Here is a 20,335-nt window from a genome sequence, read left to right on the forward strand (position 1 = left end):
GCCAGTCACTTTCTTTAGTTGGAGACAGCAGGCACCAAGACTTAAGCTCAAGATATATTTGGGAATCCATGATGTCCACCTGACTGCATTCATCAGACTGTCAAAGCCAATTTTTGTCAGCCTTCTGTTTGAAAACCTTCCTCCTTCTCTATCTTTCCTTGCGCTGGATGTGGAGCATGAGCACCATCAGTGTTTCAAGCCTGAAATCTGTGTCACTTCTACCCCAGCACCCCCTTCCTAACTGCTCTGTTCAACAGTGGAGGGGCGTATCTGGTCTGCTTCTCAAGAACTGTAGGTCAGGACCATAATCTCCTCAAGCAAGAGGCTGCTTATTTGAAGAGAGAGAGCCTGAGGCTATAACAGAGAACATAAAACCACATGCAAATGTAGTCTCCCATCTGTCGCACTGACACAGTAGAAGTAAATGTTTCCCAACAAAAGCCAATCCACATAGATATGAAGAAGATCCCCTTTCTAAGCTGAAGCATTTTTGTATCCATTCTGTCTGTGCTCCCCAGGGGCCTCTCAATAAGATTTCCTTTGGTGTTGAAGCGGAATTGATCCAGTTTGGTCTTGATGGAAAATATATATATATATATATATATATATATATATATATATAATATATATTAAAAAAAAAAAGGTACTTGGTGTGTCCAGGCCGCTGAGGTCTTTGTATCCTCCTTCACTGCTGAATCAGGCTGTGGCTCCTGATTCTCTTTGTCTGTCCTGTCTGTGTGGACTGTCAGCATCTTGCAACAGGGATCGACTTTTACTGTAGGGTGACTGCAGGGGTCACAGTGGGGTCCTGACTGTGGCTGGAAATAGATAAAAAGGAGGAAGATGAATGAATGCCCAGGGACTTGAATACAATACTCACAGGAGTCCATGTTAATGAGCACAGTGAGGCTTCATGTGGTTCTTGCACAGGCTGTGGTCACAACAGTATGCCTGCAGTGAACGGCACTCGTGCAAGAGACTTTAGACAGGATCTCAAAATGACTGAGGTGTCTACTGTATGAGGGAGAATTGAAAAGACTCATTATGTGTCAGTGTGGAAAGCTGCCACCTTGAGGGGAGTCACAGCAGCAAGGCAGAAATCCCAGGGTGAAAAGAGAAACATTCAGGGGCACCAGGGAAAAAGGGATGAAATTATAGAAAGTGAAGAGCAAAAAAGCATTTCCTTTTAATGAGAACGGTAGCCCATGCTATCAGCACTCAGACAAAGTGCGGGGAACCTTAGCATTTAGGATACTGAGAAGCTGATTTTTTCTAAAGATTTCAATGCGTCCTGGAAGTAGCAGTCTTGCTCTGGCAGAAAGATAGAAGGGAAATCCCACGATTCTCAAATTAAACCAGTTGTGATGCTAGAGGAGAAGAGAGCGGGTGAGGGGAAGGCCCACAAACAGCTCTTTTCTGGATACAGGGAGCAAAGTAAGTGTGCCCCTCCTTAACAATGTCATTGTTGCTCTTATTGACAGAAGTTCAAGCAGATGTTCGTTGCTCCTGCCTGCTGACTGTGCCAGGGTGGCTGTGATTCAACCCAGCTTCCAGGAATGAAAGGGAGAGGTGGTGAGGTACCTATCTCAGGTATGATGGAAACAACCAAATAGCATGGAGTTTAAGGGAGTGGGGAAAACAAAAGAAGTAGCTGTGAAATTTTGTCAGCACACCATCCTGCCCTATGCCCCACAGCCTTTCCCTGGTAGAAGGGGAACTGGAAAAGACAGGATTATGGGATGTGCTCAATCAGTTCTGTTCTGATCACTCTGGCATTTCTGCTCCAAGGCCACATGCCAGCTCCATCCTCTCCCTACACTTAGTGAGCTCCTCAGACCTCTGTGAAGGATCTGGAGGAGCCACAGCCCCTTTTCTAGCAAGAGCTTTCCCATCCTCACCCCAGCCTCTGTGTTGCAGGGTGAGGCCCCACTGCGGCACCAATGGACAGTGCATACTCAGTGGAGCCAGCACCAGACGGTGCCGACTCCACCTCACTGGATGTGCTCAGCTTCCTTGACACCCTGGCAAACAGCACAGAGGAGCAATGCTTCAGCGCCCACTCCCGCAGCACTGTCCTGCAAGGCCTGCCCTTCGGCGGCGTGCCCACTGTGCTCGCCATCAACTTCATCCTCTGGCTGGTGAGTGGCACCATGTCTGTGGGCACCACTCCCCCATGCCCATGGAGTTCCTAGGAGAAAGTGAGGCACCAGGGCTGGAAATAGCCACCTTGGCCAGCAAGCTCAGTCCCCATATCCCAAACTCTAAGAGGAGGCATCCTTGAGAAACCAGTGGTGGCTGTGTCCTGAAAGAAACCCTTCGGGCTCTTCTCTTCCATGCATTAAGTGGAGACAGTGCTCCAGGAAGAAGGTGAGCCGGAAGGTGTTGTGGTCTCTTTATGTCCTGCTACCAAGTTCAGTGTGTTCCAAGTAGCCTTCCAGCCCTTTCCTATGATTCTGTAGGACAGCCCTTGCTATAGTGGGATTTGGTAGCTACAGTTACACCAGAGTCTGATAAATCCCTCTTGCTGGGGCTGTGGGATGATGCAATGGAGCAGTGCTGTAGGTTGCCTGCTCCGGAGACTGTGACTTGGTGGGAAAGGGGCTGAGCCACCCATGCACATGGGAGCTTCTGCTACTCATCCTACCAGCAATGCTTGACCAGGAGGGGAAGAGTGGACCGAGCCTGGGGGCTGTGTGTGTGGATGTAGCATCCCTGAAGAGAGGCTGGCTGTGAGCCTGCGGCCGTATGTGTGCCAGTGTGGCTGTTGTGTGGGAGAGTGTGGGTGAGCTGTACAGCATGAGGGCCAACAGCTTTGCCTGCACTGTAGTAGGGCGATAGGTGACCACCTGGGCTGCCACAGAAGTTGTGGTTGCTGTAACCTTGGGGATAGCTGCCTCCCACTTGCATCTGTCATAGTACAGGTGCATTTGTGATATATGGGATGGTGTGGGGTCACCTGTGTCAGTGTTTGTGTTGCCATTCTCCAGCAGCAGTAGTGAAATCATGGAGCGGGAGGAGACTGGCTAAAAAGGCAAATTTTGCATGCACTTGGGCCTGTCAGCAGGAAAACAGGAAAGAGGGATGTGGCAAGACCCCAGAGCAAGACCCTTCACCTTTTCACTTCCATCTTGTTGCAGCTTCTCCTTCTGATCTTCTCCTGCCTTCGGAAAGCAGCTTGGGACTATGGGCGCCTGGCACTGCTGATGGACAATGATAGGTGAGAAGGGTGTAAGGCCACCTGTGAGTGACAGACTCCAGCCAGGCAGGCACTCCTGCCCTGGCAGCAGGCCAGCCCCACAGCCCTCAGCTCTAGCCTCTTGGCTGAGTGGGGCCAGCAGAGAGACTGGGGCTGCAGCATGACCCACATAGGAGCTGGGTGGGTACTTCTGGTCCTCCTTTCCTCTGGGAATGGCCTGGCTGTCCTTGCACCATCAGGGACAGGTCTTCTGGCTGGGAACAGACGTGGTCCACTACAGGAAGAGGGAAAGCCCAGGCAAGCTTTGATTCCTTCTTGCAGGTTCAGAGCTGAGGCTTTGCCTAGGGGCAGCATTTTATGGGAAATATAAAGGAAGTAGAAATGGCTAAACAACATGTCCCTCAGCAAGGTCTGAGAGACGATCTGCTGGGGTGACAGGCAGCACTTCTGATAGTCGCCTTTTCTCTCTCCCAAGTTTGACATCGCTTTTCTATGGCGAGCAGAGTGAGAAAGAGAAGTCCCCATCTGAGACCAGCCCCCTGGACACAGACAACAAAGATATGGTGAGTATCCACAGGATGTGGTGAGGATGCCAGCTTTGTCCTGTCCAAGGAGATGCTGTTATTCAAAGGAACCTCAGGTCAGAGGTTAAGCTCTCAAACATAGTGTTTCCTGTTTAACAGCAGGCCTGGGAGATGTGTGCCAGGAAAAGCTGAAGGGTGTCTTTGTCCTGGTTTGTCTGGGCACTTATGATAAGGGGCAGCTCGGAGGGGACACTCCCCGCCAGGGTCTCCATCCCTAGCTGTGCTGCTGTTGATGCTGGCTGCAGGGACCCGGTTGGAACATGCTGCCTTCATATGCTCACCAGGGAATCGCTCCATGCTCCTACAAGGACACTTCTTCCCCTGGTGGGACAGTCTTCCCCAGAAGCATGTAGCCTTGCTGCAGGGCACGGGCCACTTGTACTTGCTTTAATACAAGTTACTGTGAGCTGCCCCACAGCCCTGCCCTGAGGGAAAGGGAATTTCTCTCCTTGGCTCCTGAAGGGCACTCTGCTCCCCACAAAGCATGGGGGACACGAAGCAGTCAAGCCCCTCTTCAGAGGAGCAGTGAGGACAGGCAACTTCCTTGGCCTGCATTTTTCCCTCCTTGCCTCCCCTGCCAGCCCCTGGGAGCACCACTAGCTCCCTTCGCCCACACGCGCACCTCAGGGTATTGGTGGGCTGCGAGTACATCTTTTTGCAGTTGTCTTTTCTTGTGTGTCTGGCATCAGACACAAAAGAGGCTTCACTAACACCAAATATGGACCGATATGTTTCGCTGTCCATTTCTCTTCCTTTTCTGGCAACAAAAGCTGAAAAATCTGTCACTGGTGTATTAAAAAAAAAAAAAGAAAGAAAGAAAAAAAAAAGAAAGAAAAAGAAAGGCAGGAAAGCTAAAAAAGTAAAATCTTTCCAGGCGTCAGGAGAAATATTTAAAGGTGCTGTACTGGATGTTCTGGGCAAGTGTATACTACTCATCAAAAGTAATTGAGAAAGACCAAAAGGAAAGCCAGAATGGCTAAACAGCAATTTAAGAGAGATTACTAGATGTAAGAAGACAGTCTTGAAAAAGTCGAGCTGTTTCAAAACAAGGAAGATCTAAACTTTGCCAGGTTAGATGTAAAATGCAATAAGACAGAATGGGAAAAGGGGGTTTTGAGGAGAAATTTGTAGAAGTACTATCTTTTTCTTCAAACATCAGAAAAATACATTTTTCCCCCCCTTCGAACACATCAGAAACAGGAAACTTGAAAGAGAGTTGGTAGCATCAGTACAGGTTCAGGATAGAAAATGGTTGCCTGAGAAGCAGGAAATCTAAACTAAGCTTGTGTCTGTATTCAGTGTAGAAGGGCTTGAAGAAATTCCCCTGTGGGAACCCTTCTCTGTTTGTGCAGATGTACTGGAGGATCTGTCTGAAAGTGGGATTGGAGGATAAGGTGGTAGAAAAAACAACCTAAGGATTTATTCTTACTATTACAAATTCCCAAGAGCAGTGTTCACCCAAGACTTCTCACTGACTTCTGATATGAATAGCTGAATTATTAACTTTAGTATGTAATCTCTCTCTTGAAACTGGAAGTCCTAGAGAGCTGGAAATTGGCTAATGCAGTGCTGTTTTTTCAAGACGGTTTCTGGTAAAACCCAGGAAACTGCAAACTAATGAACTTGGGATCCATATGGACAAATTCTTAGAAACTGTTTTGCAGAGTACTGAACATGACACATGAAGAGAGTCAGCCTGGCTTTCTTGACGGGCAGTCAGACCTAACAGCTACAGGGAGTCCTTGGAGCCAGCTGGGCACGTTGGAGAGGAGGAGATTTGCTGGTTTTCCACTTGGATTCTACTTGGATTTCCAAAGTCTCCCACTGCAGTTGTTCAAAAGAAGCTTAGCTGTGGGTTAGGAAAGGTCCTGGCATGGATAAAGCCAGGGAATGGAGAGGAGGAATAAGCCATTAACTTTCACGGAGGAAAGGGGTAAAGGGAGTCCTGCAGGGATCAGCCTGGGGCCATCCTTTTCAGAGTCTTCATGGGGGCAGAGTGGCTGGAAAGGGGGYAGAGTGGGAGGCAGAGTGTACTGATGCACAGCTGTGATGGGGAGGACTGCAGAAGGACCTTGAACTCAAATAAACTTTAGGTAAATGTGAAATAATGTATATGTGAGAAAAAATCCAAATATTACATGCAGTGGTAGGTTCAGAGCTATTACTAGTAAAGAACAAGATCTTGACATTGTCCTATCTTGTTCTATGACAGTGCTGGTTCACTGGTCAGCCGTAGTCAAAACAGCATGTTGTGTGTTTGACACTATGAGCAAAGGTATGGAGAAGAGAATTTATGGAAGCCAGGAGACTCTTTCACAGAAATATCACCATGTTTCCTGCTCTTTTCTAGCATCTGCTTTTGGCCACTATTGCAGCTGAGCCCCTGGACTAGGTGTACCTACAGACAGCCCTGTGCTTTCCCTCTGTTTGCTTATCCCACAGCAGAGTGTGGTTCAGTCCCTACGGGCCTGCCCCACCTCTGCAGTGTCTCACAGGAGCCATGCCTCAAGCCCAGTCCCATGTGGGGATGTTGGGGTGGTCATCCCCAGCTCATCCTGACTCTCTTTCTTTCCAGGGATTCTGCTCCTGGCTCATTTCTATCTACCAAATGAAGTAAGTGCATGCCTCTGGTGTTGCCTTTACTGGTGGCACCCTGCCACTGCTCAGCCCCAGGGAGCTGGTGCCTGCAGAGGGTCATTGGCTCTGGAGCCACCCAACATTCAGCACTGCCGAGTGAGCTCTCGTGGGGACCAGAGATGGAGGAGGATGGAGGGAGCCCTGCTAAAACACTCCACCAGAGAGAGGGAGCAGAGGGCTCCTCTCTGCGTATCCTCTGTGGCTCTCCTGTGCCCAGGCTCACGTCCCAAAAGAAAAAGCTTTAAGCTCTTCTTGTAGTAGCAAGTCCTGTGGTGGGCTGACAGCCTGAAGGCTCTTTCCTACCCCTGTTTCTTCTGTGCCTGAATCCCATGTGCCACAGGCAGGATACCATGAGTTTCTGTAGGTTTTGGGAAGCTGGAAGAGCCAGTGTCCCTGGGGTAGGGAAAGTGGGGGTGGCAGAGGAGGAGAGGCAGCACTGCCAGCACTAACTCGCACCCACCTCTCTTCCCCAGGGATGAGGAGATTCAGAGTAAATGTGGGGTTGATGCCACCACATACCTCTCCTTCCAGAGGCATCTCCTGGTCCTACTCATGCTGGTCTGTGTGCTCTCCGTGGCTGTTATCCTGCCCGTCAACTTCTCGGGGGACCTCCTGGGTAGGTACTTCCCCCAGCTTGTGGGTGATTCAGGAGTGTGGCACAAGTGACTCCAGCCTTAGGGTGAGCAGTGTGCACTGCACTGCACCGATGGAAGGCAGGACCACACTGTCATGAGCCAACCCTTGAACAGAATTAAGCTATCCGAAGGGCTAATCCTGCATAGCATGACTGCCAGGAGCTGGCCCCATAAAAAGGGATCAGGCTCAGTTGTGAGGCAGAAGAAATGAAAGAGGCTCAAGAATTTCAGGGGTGGCAGGGGCTTGGCAGGGAGCTGGGAGATGAGAGGAGACAAGGGAGCAAAAATAGGCCATCAGAGCAGCTGCCCTGGGAGCACACACTGCACAGGATTCCTGTAACCTCCCCACTTCTCCTCTTCTCTTGTAGGAAGCAATCCCACCCACTTCGGGCGGACAACCATCGCCAACATTCCAACACAGTACGTGGCTCCCATGTCTTGGGGGACTGTGTGCTGCTGTTGTGTTTAGCACTGCTGGGAGCGCCAAGCCATAACACTCGGCACAGCCCCTTGACCATGCCAGGGACAGGTCCATGTGAGCAGCACGCTACTCGCAGTTGTCCATGTGTCTGTTTGCACTGCACACAAGTACAGTCGTGGCAGCCAGCACGCTTGCACTGCTTGCTATACTCCTACTACCAGCAAAGGTTGTATCAGGAGTAGCCTGGGCAGCCTCATTTCTACAATATCTCAGCTAACACCCTGGAAGCAGCCCCTCCAGTCCTCCAAGGAATGGGTCTTGCAGTCATTGTAAGGACCAGGAGGGCTGGACAGCAATGTGTATGGTGCTGAGCACTGAGCTGGTCTGTGTGACACATGCCCACTGCATGGGTAGCTGATACAGCCTTTGTTTCCTCCAGGGACCGTCTCCTGTGGCTGCACAGTATCTTCTCCCTCATCTATTTCATCCTTACCATCCTCTGCATGGCTCATCACTCTGTCCATCTTGAATACAGGGAGAACGAGAAGGTGAGCAAATTCCCCACTCTGACAGCCATCACCTCTGCCTTTTTCAGCACAAATGGACAACTGTATGTGCTTTACAGAAAAGACAGTCCCAATCTATAAAGAGAGCTTTACAGTCTGGTACTGGGCAGGAAGGGAAAGATAAACTGGATTTCCTCAAGCTTCTGGAGAAAGCCTGGCAGCCCAGAGGCAAAACTGTCTCTTATTGCTGCCTTGTTGCTGAGATTAAAACTTTGCTGTGTCCAGCTCTCTGTGAGATTGTCAAGTCCAGCTATGCTTCTGGAGTCTGGGAGCAGGCTTTGAGGAGGTCTGCATTGACTCATACTCCATAGCTGGCAGACAGCACTCCCGGTAAGTTGGAGGATGAGGGATCATTCTCCTATCTCCATCACCATACGAGAGCAGGATCGTACTGAGTCTCATCCCTTCCCTTTGTGCACATCCCTTCCCCGTCCATACGGTGGAAGCAATGACCCTGGCCACAATGTGCAGGCAAGCAGGACAGYAGTGAGATGTCCTGCAGACCCTCTGCTCCCATCCGTCACCTCTCCCCCTTCTCCTCCCCCAGGTCGCCCGGACACTGATGGTCACCCAGATTCCGAAGGAGATAACAGACCCTTCTCTGATCATCAAGCATTTCCAGTGAGTAGCACCATATGCTAGTCTTGCCTTACCAGGGCAGCTGGTGCTCACCATGTGATGAAGGCAGGCAACGCACCACAACCCTTGCAGGCAGGATGGCTCTACGCCGGTGCAAAGAAGGCAGCTGGCCTCTTCTCACGTAGCCTGGCTAGGGGTCTTACTGGGGCTGGTGGACCGTGTCAGTTTGGCTCACCTTGCTGGGGAGAAAGCTAGAGGCCTGGCAGTGAGCTCCCCTGCTTTGGGGAAGGGAGGCTGTCCCTGTCCCCCCAGCTCCCAGTGTCACTGTGTTTCCATGCCCACAGCGAGGCCTACCCCAGTTGCACCGTCACCAATGTCCAGTTCTGCTTTGATGTGCGCAAGCTGATGAAGCTGGATGCAGAGAGGTAAGTGTGTGCCGGGGCCCCTGGCCAGCAGCTCTGCCTTTCTGTGTGCTGGTATGGCCCAGATGCGCGTGCCCTAGTGAGCCTTGGTGTTTGCACCTGGTGGGCAGATATCCCACAGCTTTGCTGGCTATGCTCAGGCGACCTGCAGGATTCAACAAAGCAGCACTCCTGTGCCAGATGGAGTCTGCCTGGCAAGGGGGGGACAGCTGACTCAGATCACAACGGTCCTGAGCTGCCAACGTGGCTGTGGAAGTCTGGAATGACTCCTGCCCAACAACTTCAGAAAACTACTTTCTCTTTGGTGGGGGAAATGGAAGGGAACTCCCTGAAAAACCATCRTCTCTGGCCCTGTTCCTGGCAGGCGCAAGGCAATGAAGGGGCGACTTTACTTCACCACCAAGGCACAGAAAGAAGGGAAGATCATGATCAAAACCCACCCTTGTGCCCGCATCTTCTGCTGTCGCATCTGTGACTTTGAGCAGGTAGGAGGGGAGTGGGCAGTTCTAGAGACAGCATGTGCCCCAGTAGAGAGGCCAGGGGCTGCCTCATGGCAGGAGAGCCTCTCCAAGAGCCTTCCATTCACCTGCCCCACCAATTTCTGATGAGCTGCTCAGAAATCTCCCTCTTGCCATGAACATCAGGGTTGAGGAGCTCCCAGAGCCCCTTGCAGGCTTCAGGACACCCAGGAGTATCTTCTCCCCGGCACTGCCTTTTGAGGCCTTGATGGGCACCGAGGTACTGAAAGGCACTCAGCTTCCCATTGCAGCCCAGACTGCTGCCTCCACGACACAGCTTCTGCCACTCTTTTGCAAGCAGTGTCTGCTAGAGAGGCTGACATGACTCGCAGCAACTTGCACGCATTGCCCACGATGGCTGATGCGCTTCCCCGGTGTGATTTGCCAGTTCTTGAATCTGAAATTGCAGTCTTTCTCCAGTGTGGCATGAGAAGGCAGAACTCCTCCTCTCCCTACTGCATGCTGAAGGGACCCTGGTCCTGGATGGGTGTTTGTGAGCCTGCCCCCCTTCTGCTCTGTCCCTTGCCCTCAGCAAGGAGAGCTCTGCAAATCCGCCTTGCCTGCAGGTGGATGCCGAGCAGTACTATGGGGAGCTGGAAGAGAAACTTACAGACGAGTTCAACGCCGAGCGCAATCGCATCACGCTCAAGCGGCTCAACATGGCCTTTGTCACCTTCCAGGATGAGAGGATGACGGCGGTGTGAGTGCCTGTCTCCAAGGGGAAGGCTGCAACCTTGCCAATCCAAGCATACAGAACACACTGCTGCCAGGTTGGGGGTGAAGTGCAGTTGGGGCCACTGCCTCTGGGACAGCAGAGGGCTCTCAGGGCACCTCCCTGAGGTGTCAAAGCCAACGATGTATTTGTCCCATTTGTGTCTCCCAGCTGAAGACGGGACTGCTCTGCTAGAGGACCATAGTCTGGGGTTGTGGGAAAGGTGTTACAAAAAGTGGGGGAGGGAAGCAGGGTCAAACCTGTCCCCTTGGCTCAGACCTGTCACCTTAGCTCAGACTTGTCCCCTTGGCTTTCTTCTCCTGCAGGATTTTGAAGGACTACAGTCACATCCGCTGTCGGAAGCACCCCCAGCAATCCTCTGTGACTACAGTGGTCAAGTCACACCACTGGAGTGTTTGCTATGCTCCTGCACCCAGTGATATCATCTGGTAAATCCTGTTGTGGGCCAGGGTGGGAGGGAGAACGCAAAGGGGGAACCTGTGGCCACAGCTACAGGGCTTCTTCCCGGGGTGGGCAGGGGCTGAAGATCCCTCTCTCTGTGACCTTAGCAGAAATCACCAGTGATGACTGGGGTGATCATCCTAAGGGTGACAGGACTTGGCCCAGCAAGGCTTAGGGATGATTGCCTGCCTCTGATTTCTCTGGCCTGCCTCCAGAGTCTCTTTGGCAGCACAGAGCTTGTCCTGCTGTGATACTCTAGTCCCAGGGGCTCTGTCAGCAGTGATACAGTGGTTCTGGAAGCAGGGGGTGGGTGTCTCAGAGCAAGGGCTGCCAGGAGGGTCAGTGTACAACAGCGACTGGGAAGCAGTGTGGTAGCATGCTTTGGAAGGCACGCTTGGAAGCCCAAGGATGCATGGCATGTCCTCTGCACCATGTCCAAGACACACTTTTCTCTCATAGGGAGAATTTATCAGTCCGTGGCACGTCCTGGTGGGTGCGATTTATCCTCCTTAACATCTGCCTCTTCATTCTCCTCTTCTTCCTTACCACACCGGCCATCATCGTCAACACCATGGACATGTTCAATGTCACACGGCCTGTGGAGAGTCTCAAGGTAGTCGACAGGGCCCAGTGCCAGCCTCCTCAAAGAGTGTTACAGGCTTGTCTGTGTTGGGGGAGAGCCCTGGCTTTGTGCTTACCCAAGGAGATGAGCCATCACTGGGACTATTGTTGATGAGAGGCAAGGAGAGCTTGTGCCACCAGTTGCCATCCTCCTTCTCATATGCGTTTTTGATGGCAGAGTCCTGGGGTCTCTGTGGATACCTGAGGTTGGATGTCTGTGCCTCAATCTTGCTGCGTCCACATGGAAGGACAGCTTGTTGTCTGTGCAGGAGGAAAGGGATGGGAACAACTCCAGGCTGCTTAAAGCTGCCAGCAATGCATCCCGCTCCTGTGCATTGACCTGCTAGCTGTTGTGAGTGTTGGGTCTTAGCACATGTCCATCGTGCCTTTTGCTGTCCTCACACTCTTCCCTTCTGGAATAAACGCTCCTGCAGTGCTCCCAGAGGGGATGCACCAGCTGGCCCCATTGCACACAGCATCCTCAGGTGCACCTGTGCCAGGAGGCCTGAGTAGCTGCCTCCATCATGGCTGAGTAGTGTTGGCATGGGCAGGAACAACTCGTTCCTCCCTGAAGCCAGCAGGCTCCTAAGCAGGTGTCTGACATCTCTCCTCTTGCAGAATCCCATCATCACCCAGTTCTTCCCTACGCTGCTGCTCTGGGCCTTCTCCGTCTTCCTACCCTTCATTGTCTACTACTCTGCATTCTTCGAGTCGCACTGGACAAGGTAACAGAGCCCAGTTGTGATGCTCTCCCCAAGGTTACTCAGGGCTGCATTAAATGGGAGGAACTTCACTAAGATTCATTGGACCCAACCTGTGGGGAGGCAGGCAGTAGGTTCAAAGAGTAGTAGATCCCCACAGCACCATGGATGTTGTCCAAGAAAGGGACCAGCTCATGCCCAAAGGAGCCATTTCCTTGCCATGAATACATTCAGGGTGCCAAGACGTGCAAACAGAGCTGGGTTTATGAGGATCTGAAGGCGTTAGCAAAATAGAGGTTGTGACAAGGGACTTGCAAAGGCAGGGCCGTGGCTCTGATTTGGGAGGCACACCCCAGTCATGCTTCCAGACCTCCAGTGCGAAGGTGCAGATTCAGAATGCTCAAAGTCTCCTAGCAGAGAAAGTGCCGCTACTGCTCAGCTTCTACAATTTCCTTCCTCTGTCTTGACTCTGTGTCAATCCCAGCCGCAGTGCCTGGTCTACTGAGTCCCCTCCTTGCAAGAGCCTGGCCCCCTTGCTTGTGCCCATCCTCCCTTCCTCTTCCCAAGGGCATTAGAAGTATCCCTGGCTCCTTCATCCAGGGTAGAGATCCAGCTCTCTTGTGCAGGCTAGCCCTGCACAAGATGCATGACCTGCAGATACTGTATTAGGAGGAGGCAGGGATGAAGGCAGTGAGAGGCTAAGAGAGCAAGAGCTTTCATGATAGCACATTTCCTAATGATGATTCCTGCACAGCCTGGGGAAAGGTTTTCCAAGGCCCCTGCAGGTGCACAGGTCAAAAGCACATGGCTTCCTCTGGTTGGTAGCAGTGCCTTGGTAAAGAGCTAAAATCCATCCCAACCTTCTCTCATCTGTCTCTGGAAAGTACTAAGTTCTCTCTCTCTCTCTCTCTCTCTCTCTTTTTTTTTTTTTTTTTTCCTCTCCAGGTCAAGTGAAAATCAACTCACAATGCACAAGTGTTTCTTTTTCCTGGTGTTTATGGTCATCATTCTGCCTTCACTGGGGCTGACTAGGTACTGGCCAACCTGCTGTGCTGCTTCCTTTGCTTACCTGTGGGCTTGGGATCATGCACAGATTCCTTCCCTCCCCGCAAATCTAAAAAAGGCTAAGGGATAGGAATCACTTTAGCTGCTGTTGAAAAGCAGCTGTAAGGATTGTGCTCCCTCTTTAGCAGTGCCCAGTCTCTCCCAGCACCATCACAGACAAAAAACTTCACTGCAGAGGGAGTGGGACAGCTGCAGAGCCTGGCTAACTCTAGGGCACTGCGGTGTTTATTTATCACTAACAGCCCCATGTGAGCCAGGGAGTCAGTGGCAGGGCCTCTCTACCTTGGGGCCGTACAGGTGGGCACAGGACAAAACTCTGCTAGAGCCTTTGCACAGCCACAGCTGTGCCCAGGTTCTGCTGACCTGTGAAACTTCCCTGTTGATGGATCCTGAAATAACAGCATTTGATCTGCCTTTGAGTGAACTGGCTCTATGCACATGGAAAGCACACGCTTGTGGGATGCTCCCCTCGTATTTCTCTGTGCTTGCTTTCTAAGCTGCTCCTCTTCTCTTTCCTCTAGTTTGGATCTTTTCTTCCGCTGGCTCTTTGACATGCACTTTCTGGATGAGGCTGATATCAAGTTCCAGTGAGTACCAGGGAGCTCCCTGACTTGCGCTGGTCCACACAGCTCTCTGGGCGAGTGGGGAGAGCCCAGCACCATCCCCAGCCGCCTCCTGCCTCGCTGGCTCTCCCGGCTGCCTGCCTCACTCTCTTCCTTCATTGTCTCTGGGAGCAGGTGTGTTTTCCTCCCTGATAATGGCGCTTTCTTTGTCAACTACATCATCACCTCCAGCCTGATCGGGACAGCTATGGAGCTGCTGCGCATCCCTGGCCTCCTTGTCTACGCTACTCGGCTCTGCTTCGCCAAATCCGAGCCCGAACGGCTCCACATTAAGCGGGTACGTGGCTCCGGCTGTTTCTGCACACACACAGCCTCCGTGGCATGCCAGACACATGTTTGGTTGCCAGGGGCTGCCTGGAAAATCAGGCTTTCCTGGTCCTTTGGGGAGGCATGTGATGACAGGCCATTGCATAAAGGGTGCTGCTGGACCTTGGCTCTGTGCCCGTGGGGAGTGAAGTGTGCACAGGCTATCGTGTTTAGAAAAGCAAGGACCAGCTAAGATGCAAAGGTGCCCCGCTGTGTGAGGGGCTGTGGGGGGCTGAGGTCTGCAGGGCTGGTGAAGGAGAGGGTCCTCATCAGGGGTCCTAGGAGGCCACGTACCAGCTTCTGGCTCTTGTGTGGTCTGTGCAGGACCCACTGTCTCTGGGTCTGCTGTCCATCTGGCTTGTCAGTGCCCTAGGGGAGGGACCAAAGGGCCTATCGCTGGCACCCTGGGTGCTCCAGTTACATGAGGTGGGAGCAGGAAGGTAATGATGTTGTTGGTTGTGCCTCAGAGCCAAGCCTACCAGTTCCAGTTTGGGCTGGAGTATGCCTGGACCTGCTGCATCTTCTCAGTCATCATGACCTACAGTATCACTTGCCCCATCATTGTACCCTTTGGTGAGTACCAGCCTCCCATGCTCCCAGCCCTACTGCCCCCCCTCTGTGCTGAGAACAGGCTGCTCCAGTCACCAGGAATGGTGGGGGAGCACAGCTTCCTCAGCGCATGAAGGTACCCTCCCATGCTCTCTCCTGGGCCTGCCCCACTCTCCCTGCACCATAGCTTTCTGCTCTGTGCTCCCCACAGATGTCTCCTGTTCCTCCCTGCCAGGTTTGCTCTACATGCTGCTGAAGCACATGGTCGACCGGTACAACATATACTATGTGTACATCCCCACCAAGCTGAACCAGCGCCTCCATGTTGCTGCTATCAGCCAGGTCGTGGTGGCCCCTATCTTCTGCATGTTCTGGCTGCTCTTCTTCTCCGTCCTGCGCCTCGGTAGGGAGCGTTCTGGGCTGGCTCATCCCACCATTTCTGAGTATTACAGGTCTCAATCTCTATGGGATAAACAGCCAGCATTACGCCTGAGTTAGGCACAGCCTGGAGGGTGGGGGACAAGAAGGGAGAAGGAGTGATGGAGGCCCAGCAGATGCAGGGGCAGGTATCAGCTAATGTTTGGGAGGTGATTGAGAGCTCACAACACTCAAAGCAGACACCAGCATGGGGATCAGCCAGATCTGCAGTAAGTTCCAAGCGGTCTTTGGAGGCTCATGTGCTGCCCTGGTGTCTCTTGGCTGTAGGTCCCACCCGCCCTGTTACCCTCTTCACTTTCGTGGTCCTTCTTTCTTGCATCATCTTTTCCTTCTTCGGCCTCTGCCTGAGGAAGCTGCAGCCACGGAAACCTTCCAGCTACCAGGTGAGTGTGGGCAGCTGCCTGTCTGGTTCCTTGGACCAGGCACAGCTCTTTCCCACATCCCACTTTGTCCCTTTCCCACACCTCTGGGTACGTTTTCACAGAGGATTCTGAGGATTCGGTTGCATCCAGAGCAGAGCAAGGGCACAGATCAATCCTGCCTCCAGGTTGCTTCCTACCCGCTCAGCTTGGCAGCTCCCTGCTCACCATGTTTTGTTACTCACATGGTCACTCTCTGTCCCTGGATACCTCAGCACAGAGTCAATGCTCACCACGTTTCCCAGTATTGCAGCTGCAAGCCCAGCTGCAGGCGACCAGTCCCTGTCCAGCTGCGGCCCCGGCTCTGGTTCGCAGCTGGCCAGCTGCAGGGTGCTGGGCCACGTGGCCTGCTCAGCTGAGTCCCAGGTCTGGCTGGGGCCAGCTCTGTTGCAGGGCCTCGTGCGTACCCCAGCTGCAAAGGGAGGCTGCACGGTGCGGTGCCCCTCGTCTGCGTGCTGCTAGCTGCCTCCCTGCTTCCCTCTCCCCAGATGTCCGACCAATCTGACAGCACCTTCAACGATACGGAGCGGAGCAGCGTCTCCTCCACGCCCAACTCCAACGTGAGTACGGCTCCCCAGGGCCCCGCGCCGCACGCCCTCCCAGCCCCCCAGGGATGGCTGCGGGCTGGCCCTGGCCCAGCCTGGGCCCCCTTGGCCCTGACCCTGCTGTCTCCCGTCGCAGCTCTTCATGGCCACGGTCCTGCAGGAGCCCGAGCTGAGCCTGACCCCGGCAGCCTCCCCAGCACACCAGTCGTATGGGACTATGGGCAACCACCTGGAGCCAGCGGATGACAGGGAGGAGGGCGGCCTACAGAGCTTCGAGACGGAACTGGAAGCAGTGGAGGGCGAGTACAGGACCGGGCCAGTGATGGAGAGCCAGGCCCGCTACCAGTGAGCATCCCCACCACCAGGGCAAGGACTGACGATGCCCGAGAGTGGAGGATGTTTGGGAGGAGCAGGAAGAGGCCTTCCCCGCCAGCCCAGGCTCCCACACCACCACATCAACCTTGCTGCCGCCTCATGGGCACCAGCACCCGTGGGGCCAGCACTTGCCTACCTGCCCCAGCTCACCAACAGCCCTGTGCATGGGTGGTGCCAGGGGCCTAGGTCCAGACGGCAGCAGGACTGATGTGCGGAGAGTGCCCCATGTCACCCCATCCCAAGTGTCTGCACGAGGCAGCAGGAGGCTGCGCACCCTTGCTCTGCAGCCCACCTCCACAGCCCCTGCCCCTGGCAGGGATCGAGCTTGGTTGCCCCATGCCCTCTCTTGCCACTTCCTCCAGCCTATGCAGGGCACAGGGGTGCAGCAGTGTGTGGAGAGGGTCTCTGTTAAAGGCCACGCTCTGGCGGGGGGAGGGAAGATGTGTGCCCTGCGAGGAAGGGGAGATGACCCAGACAGCTCAAGTGAATGTGTCAGATGGAGAAGCACAGCCCCATAGGTCCCTAGTGCCACTGGAGACAGCCATGCTCAGGTGCAGTTGCCAAACCTTTGCTTCTCACTGTGCCCACTTGCTGCTGCCACTGCCCTCAGTGGCTCTTTGCTGCCCCTTGGTGCCCAGTGTGGCCAGATGCCTGCCTACTGGCTCAGGAGTGCATCCTCCATTCTGCCCGTGAGCTGCACGAAGGCTTTGCCAATTAAAGCAGGGCTTCTGAGACACTTGTGCTTTTGACTGGATGAGCGCATGGGGGTTGAACCCCAGGCCCACACAGGGCTGGGTGAGTTCTGGCCTGGTCTTCCTGAGCCCCAGCATCCCTTCCTCAAGTCAGACGTGAAAACACGGTCCCAGCTCTTCAAAGGCAGACACCCCACACTGCTGCAGCAGCCAGCAAAGCACTAATGATGTCCACAGCCTTGCCCACAGCAACCTGCTGTCCTTCCCTTCCCTTCCCTTCCCATCCCATCTTATCCCTCTGTAGCTGGAATGTGCTTGTGCTCTCAAGCCAAATGTTTGGAGAGATGGGTAATGTCAAGGGAAGCATGTGTTTGATTACCATGACAGCATTTCCTCCTTAGCACCTATCGTGCCACTGCCCCAGCAGCAGCCCTCTCCGCATGGTGGTGCTCTCGCCAGGGTTGCTTAGGGACTCCACATGGCTCCATCCCACTGCCAGAGAAATGGGGGCTGGTGGGACCACTACCTCCAGGTTGTGGGTCCTGTCACAGCACTGCATCCTGCCCTTGCTCCTGGCTGCACTCCAGGAGGCTCTTCTACCACCATCGCCTCCTCTCAAGTGTAAATCCTGCTGGGGTCAGCATGTATGTGCCTGTTCTTCCCTGCACTGTGTACTTGAGGATTTCTAGCTCTCCTTCAGCAGCAGCGTAGGCCCCTAGGATGCAGGGGATGGAGGTCCTTGGCCTGCTTAGCCCCTCATCTGCAAGGTTAACCAAACTGAGTGCTACTGGTTCCTTGATCAATCTTTTTGTGGCCTCAAGTTGCTGCATCAAGGCAGTTTGTCAGCAGAGCAATGCTGGTTTGGGGGGGGGGGAGAATGTGAAGGAGGGGGTGTCTGTCATATTGGCTATTTAAATCACAAGTTGATGCTCCAGCCACTTGAGTGAGCTGGATGGCAGGCATGGCTGGACCCCTACCTCCCAGGATGACCCCTTCCTCCTAGCCCAGACATGTGCAGCTGTGCCAGTGATGCTCCATGTCCCCTGCATCACTACCCAGCAAATGAGCTGAAAGGGAGCATCTTGCATTGCACAACTATTTCTGTCCCTTCCTGCTGAGTGTATTCTCTCACAAGAAGAGACTTTTGCTCAGTACCTTCCAGCCTGCCTGGCGTACTGGGCGAGCAAAGGCACCCCAAGCTGTTACACCCACAACTGCAGTTTACTGACCTCTCCACTGCTGAGCTCAGCCTCACAACAGGATCTCCTAACAATAGAGAAATTGCATTGGCTGGCAAGGGCTGTCTCCACTGCCCTGCTGACTTCAAAGCAATTGCAGTCAGCATCACCTCCCTCCCTGAGTTATGCAGAGAGGGAAAGGATGCTACCGCAGCCCTCCTCACACTGAGGCCACCAGTGCAGGAAATGTTGCAGTGCAAAGGCAGAGGCTCCACCATTGCAGCTTGCTCAAAACTGGGCCTAGAAGTAACCACTTCTCCCCATGCAAGAAGGCAGGCTCAGCAGGTTTGTGGCCCAGTACCTGAGAGGATGCCAGCAGGAGGGACCGAGATGCCAGGCACCCTATGGAGACCCTACAACCTCTGTGCTGTGCTAGAGGAGATGCTGATACTTCCAACAAGCTCAGGCCTCTCCCTGATGAGTTCCCCATGGCCACCAGTAGGAAATGCAAAAGGAAGCACTGGAAATCGTTCTTTTCTAAGAGCTGGACACCTTCCCCGGGCTGCATCACCATCTGCCTAGGAGCAGGGCAATGTTTGGGCTTTCTCCCACATCCACTGCAGTGACCTGGTGAGATGCAGCATCATAAGGCAAGGTTGAGAGCTGAGCTGGTGCCTGTCCCATCTGACCAGATGGCCCATGACCTTGCCCAGGATGTGGGTGAGCTAGACTTGGTCTTTCTCCTGCCCAGAAGACTTTGTGCTCAACCACCCTGTCCCCTCATCACTAGCTAGACCCTAGGCACTGTGGGAAGGGGTGGCACAGGGGGTCCAACCCCCAGCTCGGCTTTGAGGGGGATGGAGGAGTAGGGCCACCCTGCGCTGCTCACCCTGCTCAGTGCTGCTGGGGCTGTTGGGAGTGGGAAATGTGATGCACAAGTCCTGGGGCATTAAAAGGCAGCCTAGGTCTCAGTAGGACTCAAGGGCACCCTGACACCATCCCCATGGTGGCAGTGGGTCCCAGCTGTCCACGCCGGCATCCCTCCCCCACCACACTCGCACCCGCACGCGCAGGCCGGTGGCTCCGGCATGCTTGACGCTGTGGTTGCCTTGGCAGGGCCCCTTGCACCACCGCAGCCCTCAAAGCACTGCCCGGACTGCACCTCTCGGCGGGGCGCGCGGCTCCCCGCTCGGGCGCCAGCGCCGCCACCCGCCCGCGGTGCAGACAGCCAGGGTCTCAGCCAGCGCCCTTGCTGTCCACGCCTRGGGCAGGCGCCCGGCCGAGGCCGGCGGGACGCGTGCGGCCCCTGCCAGAAACACTGAGGGCTCTGCCCGGCACGGGAGCAAGTGCCTGCGAGTAGCACCGTGTCCTTGGGCTCGCTGCGTCCTGGCTGACTTGCCCTTGGCTGCCACGCTGTAGGAACATGCCAGAGGTCTGTACCTTCTTGTTATTTATTGCTATGACYGTGCCTTGAATAAAATGACTTCACCTAGTCACTGGCCTGCAGTTGTCACCCCTGTGTGTCCCACACAGCGGCGGGCAGGAGAGACTGCGGTGCAAGGGGGACCCCCTGCTGCGGCCTGCGGAGTATCCCAGCGACCGCCCGGGCTGCGGACTGCTTTTTACCTGGATTGGGTTTCCTCGCAGGAAAGCCAGGCTGACCCCCAGCCGACCTGCGTGTACCGGAGGGAGCGCAGCGCGGACGCCTCCCGCCACCAGGCCCCCTGCCAGGGCTCTACCCACCGCCGCAGAGCCCACGGAAGCAAGCCCAGGAGCCGGGTTTCGTTCCCCGAGAGCAGGGAGCGCAGGGCAGCGCCTGGGCCCGTCTGAGCTGCCAGGCAGGGAAGGGCGCGCGCCGGAGACGGCTGCAGCAGGGAGCGCGCGCGCTGCGCGTGCCCGGGGAGAGGCACAGCGGGGAGAAAAGGGCAGCGATTACACCAGCCACATGGTCTGGGAAGGGTTTTTAGCTCTGTGGGGGAAGACGGTAGGAGGGAGTGACTGGAGAGAAGCAGCACAGGCGCAGGGGCTGACGGCCCCTTCGGGCAGCGGCACGCCGAGAGGCCGCCGCCGCCTCTGCCGCGGGCGGTGCGG

General features: G+C 54.4%; 1 protein-coding gene across 5 annotated transcripts; it reads left to right on the forward strand.

The window, feature by feature from the left end:
* The first annotated feature begins 1,404 nt into the window (after positions 1 to 1,404).
* On the forward strand, positions 1,405 to 19,740 carry TMEM63C (transmembrane protein 63C). 5 transcript variants are annotated; one of them, XM_085301803.1, is made up of 23 exons: positions 1,405 to 1,590; positions 1,918 to 2,138; positions 3,138 to 3,217; positions 3,672 to 3,759; positions 6,356 to 6,393; positions 6,891 to 7,033; positions 7,421 to 7,472; positions 7,913 to 8,021; positions 8,587 to 8,660; positions 8,963 to 9,043; positions 9,405 to 9,525; positions 10,125 to 10,258; positions 10,597 to 10,719; positions 11,192 to 11,345; positions 11,972 to 12,078; positions 13,000 to 13,086; positions 13,641 to 13,706; positions 13,857 to 14,019; positions 14,516 to 14,621; positions 14,833 to 15,000; positions 15,303 to 15,418; positions 15,943 to 16,014; positions 16,136 to 19,740. In XM_085301803.1, the coding sequence occupies exons 2-23, from the start codon at positions 1,941 to 1,943 to the stop codon at positions 16,346 to 16,348; spliced, it is 2,493 nt and encodes an 830-aa protein (XP_085157929.1). In that variant the 5' UTR covers positions 1,405 to 1,590; positions 1,918 to 1,940; the 3' UTR covers positions 16,349 to 19,740. The 5 variants fall into 5 exon arrangements, with proteins under 5 accessions (XP_085157929.1, XP_085157930.1, XP_085157932.1 ...); XM_085301804.1 differs by having other exon boundaries at positions 1,405 to 1,577; XM_085301806.1 differs by lacking the exon at positions 13,641 to 13,706 and having other exon boundaries at positions 13,914 to 14,019.
* Positions 19,741 to 20,335: the final 595 nt, after the last annotated feature.

This window comes from Rhea americana, unplaced genomic scaffold, assembly GCF_003343005.1.
Source record: "Rhea americana isolate MKP2758 unplaced genomic scaffold, rheAme1 scaffold_18, whole genome shotgun sequence".
NCBI classification, from domain to species: domain Eukaryota; kingdom Metazoa; phylum Chordata; class Aves; order Rheiformes; family Rheidae; genus Rhea; species Rhea americana.

Excerpts from the sequence above, each read along its gene's own strand:
- TMEM63C (XM_085301803.1), top strand. The coding sequence starts at position 1,941 with ATGGACAGTGCATACTCAGTGGAGCCAGCACCAGACGGTGCCGACTCC. Across the intron at positions 13,087-13,640 it reads CCTTCACTGGGGCTGACTAG|TTTGGATCTTTTCTTCCGCT; the intron begins GTACTGGCCAAC and ends TCTTTCCTCTAG. Across the intron at positions 15,001-15,302 it reads CTTCTCCGTCCTGCGCCTCG|GTCCCACCCGCCCTGTTACC; the intron begins GTAGGGAGCGTT and ends TCTTGGCTGTAG.